We start from the raw sequence: 5646 nt of genomic DNA on the forward strand, positions 1-5646 counted from the left end.
TTTTTTTTTTTTTTTTTTTTTGGTACCAGGGCTTGAATTCAGGACCTTGCACTTTCGAGGCAGATGACAGCACCACCGAGCTAAATCCCCAGCCTGGCCATAGGTTTTATTTATTTTGTTTTGTTTTTTTGGTACTGGGGATTGAACTCAGAACCTTGTGCTTGGGAGGCAGGCAGCACAACCACTGAGCTAAATCCCCAGCCCTGGCCATAGATTTTATTTATTTATTTATTTATTTATTTATTGGTACCGGGGATCAAACTCAGGTCCTTGTGCTTGCAAGGCAGGCAGTTGAACCACTGAGCTAAATCCCCGGCCCAGGCCATAGATTTTAAATGGTGAGTTCTTCAGAAAGGGTTGTTGACCTGTTTTGTGGTATTTGTTCTTCCATCTTCTTTTCAGTTCTAGTGAAGAATGTCAATCATCAAAATAGTAAATGAACTATATATACTACTCTTCCCTTGGTAATTGGGAGAGCTCTTCTGCTTGGTTACTGTGATCCTTTGGGCCTTTGCCCTGAGCTACGTCCCCAACCATTTAAAATTTTTTTATTTTTAGACAAGATCTCAGTAAGCTGCCCAGGCAGGACTCAAATTTGTGATCCTCCTGCCTCAGCTTCCCAGGTGCAGTTATTATAGGCATGTGCCACCTGTCTGGGAGCTGTTGTCATGGTGTCAACTTTCCCCAACTGCTCTCCAACCTTTGGCCTCCTGTTTCAGATGTGGATGATGAGTATGAGGATGAGGACCAGTGGGAAGATGGAGCCGAGGACATCCTAGAGAAAGGTGTGTGTGGACCCTGCCTGGCGAGCCCACAGGAGGGGCGTGTCCAGCCCCTCCCCATGCCCTGCACCGCCCCAACCCCCACCCTCTTCACCTTGCTTCTTTCTGTCCTTGCCAGAGAGACCAGTTCCCCTCCCTTTTCCTTTTAGGCCCATGAGTGGGGGGCGGGGACTCTGGGGTGGTGGGTGTTGTGGGGAGAGGACTCTGGGACCCCAGGGCCCCAGTGAATCCCTTCTGTGGGTTGTTGAGTGGGTGGGTTCCGTCCTAAGGTACCCCCCACTTCCTGGGCCAGCGCCCCCTTCCCTGTTACTTTCCGTTCTGTGCGCCTCATACATTTCGGCTTCTCCCCACCACCTGGTGCCTGGCCTTTCCTTTTGGTTTTTGACCTTCCTGTGTCCCTCCCTTCCCCTCCCCCCAACCCATTGGTTGATTTTGCTGCTATAATTTGGCTCATACTTTGTCTGCCCTCGCCCACCACCACCACCACCACCACCTCTTCCTCTTCCTCCAAGTAGAAGAGATTGAAGGTAAGAACCTGGAAAGTATGCTTCGTGACTTTCCTCCTATGTCCTGAGGTTTCTGCCTCATGGCAGCATCCTGCCCTCAGCCCTGGCCCTGTCTGGCCCTGGAGGATCTGACTCCCATGGGGTGCACAGTTAGGGAGCCCGGGCCCAGGTCTGCAGCAGCAGCTGACCTGGAGAAGTGTGTGTTTCCATAGGTGACTCAGTCGTTTGGGTGGCAGGGGAGCATGGGTAGGGTAGAGGTCAGGGTGTGTTTAGACGGCGGCTATGAAATGGCAAACTGCTGTGTGCTCCCCAACATCTGGGCCCTGTCCCCAAGTCTTTGGGATGAGAAGTGGGCTGCTGAGAGGTCAGAGTGGGGAGGAGGGGTTGGGGTTTCCTCAGTGAGGTAGCCCCTGAGCCACCACCAGGTTCTCCAGGGCCCTGTTTTTCACCCACCCTTACCTTCTGCCCTTTTTGTTTCCAGCCTCCAATATTGATAATGTCGTCCTGGATGAAGACCGATCTGGGGCCCGCCGCCTGCAGAACCTCTGGAGGTGAGTAAGGAGGGGACCTGGAGGGCACTTCTTTCTCTGGGGAAGCCTGGAGGGTGGGTCAGCCCTCCTCCTCCTCAACGGTCAATTCACATTTCTCCCTTGTGCTGCAGGGACCAGCGAGAGGAAGAACTGGGCGAGTATTACATGAAGAAATACGCCAAGTCGTCCGTGGGAGAGACGTAAGGGCGGACAGGAGCAGGTGGTCCCTAAAGGGAAGGGAAGGGGTCTTGCAGAGCTTCACCCTCCTTGCCGCTCTCTCTTCAGGGTCTACGGAGGGTCTGATGAGCTCTCGGATGACATCACCCAGCAGCAGCTGCTCCCAGGAGTGAAGTAAGGGGGTTGGAACAGGGCCAGGAGGTGAGGGAGGGGTACTAGTGCCCACTTGGGTCACTCGCTGGAGTAAGTCAGGACACAGTCGTGCGAACAGTGGTGGGGGAGTGGGGAGGTGGGAGTGGGGAAGGTGCTCTGTTTATGGGTGAGGGGGTGGGGGCCCTGCGGGTGTGGCCAGGAGGAGGATGGATGGCTGTGGTGACGCGGGTGTTTCTTAAGGAGTCAGTACGTCTAATGGGCTCCTTTTCCTCTGCTGTCCAGGGATCCCAACCTGTGGACTGTCAAATGTAAGGTGTGTGCTCGGCTGCTTTTGGGGAACAGCTGCCCATCTCTTTGTGCTGGGCGTTGTTGGCCAGTCAGCCTCTCGGTCTCTGCTGCTCAGTTCTTCTTGCACACTCTGACTTCACTGTTCTCTGCTCCACCTCCTCGCCCTTCTCCCACCTGTCTCTCACTTCTCTCTGTCTCTCCTTGCCTTTCTGGCTGTCATCTCTTACTCTCTTCCTGTGTCCTGCCTTCATCTTCTCAGCTCTCCCCCATCTGCCTCTGTCCTTCCAGATTGGGGAGGAACGAGCCACAGCCATTTCCTTGATGCGAAAGTTCATCGCCTACCAGTTCACAGACACGGTATGTCCTCTAGGCAGTGGCCTGTGAGGAGTAGGGCCAAACCTAGGTGGGAGGATGTTACAGGCTTCGTGGGCACCGGATGCTCCTTTGTGGGCAGAACGCCCTGCTAAGTGAGCCACTTCAGCTGGGACAAGGCCAGGGCCTGGAGCGGAGAGCTCTTCTGTGCCCTTGTGGGGCAGGTGGTTGTCTCTGTTTTTCAAATCGTAGTATACTTTTTTCATTTTTTGTTTTTGTTTTTTTGGTACTGGGGATCAAACTCAGGTCCTTGCGCTTGCGAGACAGTTGCCAGAACCATTGCGCTAAATCCCCGGCCCACTTTTTTCATATTTTAAAAGAAGGTAACATTTCATTATAGTTTGACTTATTTAATCCCTTATCAATAAACATGTAGATAGGGTGGTTCTACTTTTGGGCTATTGCAGTGAACATCTTGGTTTTTTCACCTAATGTTTTTTGGTCTTTTTGTGTCATTTCAGATAGAGTCTCTTCAATTTCAATGTTTTCCAGGCTAATGTAATTAATTGGCTAGATCAGAGTCGTGGTTTATTTAAATGATCTCTCTCTTTTTTTTTTTTTGGCTTTTTTGAGACAGGGTCTCACTGTGTAGTTGAGACTGACCTGGAACTCACTATGTAGCCCAGGCTGGTCTTGAACTCACAGCGATCCTCCTGCCTCAGCCTCCCGAGTGCTGGGATTACAGGTGTGTGCCACCACACCTGGCTAAATGATCTCTAGGTTGTGTCCTTTTTTTAGTACTAAAGATAGAACCCAGGGCCTTTGCACTAAACTGCATCCCCAGTCCTTTTTTTCCAAGTCTCTTACATTGCCCAAGATGGGCCTAAATTTACAATCTGCCTGCCTCAGCCTCCCAGAGTGCTGGGATTACAGGTGTGTACCATTGGACTTGGCGTGGTTTCTGTTTTACACCACCACAACCAGTGCTGGAGTAAACTAGCTGCTTGAAAAAAAGCTATAATTCGTGTGCCATAAAATTCACTCTTTTAAAGTATAAAATTCAGTGGGTTTTAATATTTTTATTATGTTCATAAACATCAATGTCTAATTCCAATACCTTTTCATTATTCAAAAAAAAGAGACTCATTTAACAGTCACACACCTCTCCTCCTCCCTCCTCACATTCCTTGATGCTCGCTATTAATCTGTTTTCTGTATGTGGATTTGACTGTTCTGGACATCTCATATATAGTACATGGAATCATACAAACTGTGGTCTTTTGTGACTGGTTTCCTTCACCTGATGTGTTTTCAGGGTTCATGTTATATCAGGGCCTTGTGCCCCTGGGCAGACCCTCTGTGCCTGAGGTGTAGCCCCCCAACTGCTACATTGTATCTTATGATGTGGTTAAGCCATTATTTAACCAATGCCTCTTTTGGGACATTTTAAAAACTTGCAGTCCTATTTGTCTGCTCTACTAAATGAGTCTGCAGCAAAGCTCCTTGCATCTGTCATCCTGCAAGCGTGTTTCTTGAGTAATTCCTAGAAGAGAGCGTGCAGGGTGGCAGTGCTTCCTGCTCCTAGCATTGTGCCTCCTCACTGTCTGTCTCCTCCACCTGCTGTCCCTGCAGCCCCTGCAGATCAAGTCCGTGGTGGCTCCAGAGCACGTGAAGGGCTACATCTATGTGGAGGCCTACAAGCAGACCCACGTGAAGCAGGCCATCGAGGGCGTGGGCAACCTGCGGCTTGGCTACTGGAACCAGCAGATGGTGCCCATCAAGGAGATGACGGATGTGCTCAAAGTGGTGAAGGAGGTGGCCAACCTGAAGCCCAAGTCCTGGGTCCGCCTCAAGCGAGGCATCTACAAGGATGACATCGCTCAGGTGCCAGGAGGCGGGGCAGCCGAGGGGGTCAGGGCTCTCTGTTCTGCCCTCTTTCTGTTTGTTCTTCCTGCCTCCCTCCCAAGTGTGGGGATCAGAGTGCACAGGAGAGGGATGGCTGTCTCCCATGTGCATTCAAGGGTGTGAGCCATAAAGATCTGAAGAGGAGCGTTGAGCTTGGAGAGGTCTTGGGGGACTGGCAGGCAGAAGGAGCAGTGCAGCGGAAGCAGAGGAACTGGGAGCACAAGAGGAGGAGAAGTCGGGAGGTGACAGTTGTAGTCTTGGCCTCACTGGAGTAGGATGGGAAGGTTCTAAGGAATGTGGTCAGACTTGGATTTTAGCAGGATTACGCTGGTGCCTGTCACTATTCCCAGGCCTACGGTGTTGCCCCAGGGGACACTGGAAACATTTTTGGTTGTGTCACCTGGGGAAGGTTTGGTGATTTGGCATCTAGTGGCCAGCGATGCTGGTAACATCCCACAGTGCACAGGGTAGCTGCTCACAGCATAGGTGACCTGACCCATGGCTGCAAAGCCCTGAAATAGGCCGGAGGGGCCATGGCAGGACCAGCAAGCCCAGGGAGGGGCCGCTGCCACTGCCTGGGTAGCAGGTGCTGATGCGGCAGGTTGAGTTAGAAGAGGAAAGAAGAGGTCAGGAGGGGTTTTTTGTCTGTTTGTTTTTGAGACAGTCTTGCTTTGTAGTTCAGGCTGGCCTTGACCTCACTATGTAGCCCGGGCTGGGCTCAAGCTCACAGCAGTCTTCCTGCCTCAGCCTTCTGAGTGTTGAGGTTGGGAGTTTTGAAGGCAGAGATGATGGGGTTTCTTCTGGCTGATTGAATGTGGATGTACAAGGAATAAGGAAATAAAAAATGCTTCCAAGCTGGCATGGTGGTCCACACTTGTTACCCTAGCACCAGTGGGGCTGAGGCAGAAAGACCATAAATTCAGAGCTAGCCTGGACTACCTACTATGTAGAGAGACCATATCTCAAAAAAAAAAAAAAAAAAATGTGTGGGCT

The 5646-nt window shown here is 51.2% G+C and overlaps 1 protein-coding gene across 4 annotated transcripts in view; it reads left to right on the forward strand.

Moving 5' to 3' along the window:
* Supt5h (SPT5 homolog, DSIF elongation factor subunit) overlaps window positions 1-5646 on the forward strand; it is a 24990-nt gene that overhangs the window by 8763 nt on the left and 10581 nt on the right. For 3 of the 4 annotated variants that reach the window (XM_010614509.3, XM_010614508.3, XM_033765781.1), the window contains exons 4-11: window positions 720-785; window positions 1298-1309; window positions 1770-1839; window positions 1950-2018; window positions 2104-2169; window positions 2431-2461; window positions 2725-2793; window positions 4381-4632. In XM_010614509.3, coding sequence (XP_010612811.1) covers window positions 720-785; window positions 1298-1309; window positions 1770-1839; window positions 1950-2018; window positions 2104-2169; window positions 2431-2461; window positions 2725-2793; window positions 4381-4632 — 635 coding nt within the window. The remainder of the gene's footprint in view (window positions 1-719; window positions 786-1297; window positions 1310-1769; window positions 1840-1949; window positions 2019-2103; window positions 2170-2430; window positions 2462-2724; window positions 2794-4380; window positions 4633-5646) is intronic. The other variant, XM_010614510.3, reaches the window with a different exon arrangement.

This window comes from Fukomys damarensis, unplaced genomic scaffold, assembly GCF_012274545.1.
Source record: "Fukomys damarensis isolate Sample0158 unplaced genomic scaffold, DMR_v1.0_HiC HiC_scaffold_19, whole genome shotgun sequence".
NCBI classification, from domain to species: domain Eukaryota; kingdom Metazoa; phylum Chordata; class Mammalia; order Rodentia; family Bathyergidae; genus Fukomys; species Fukomys damarensis.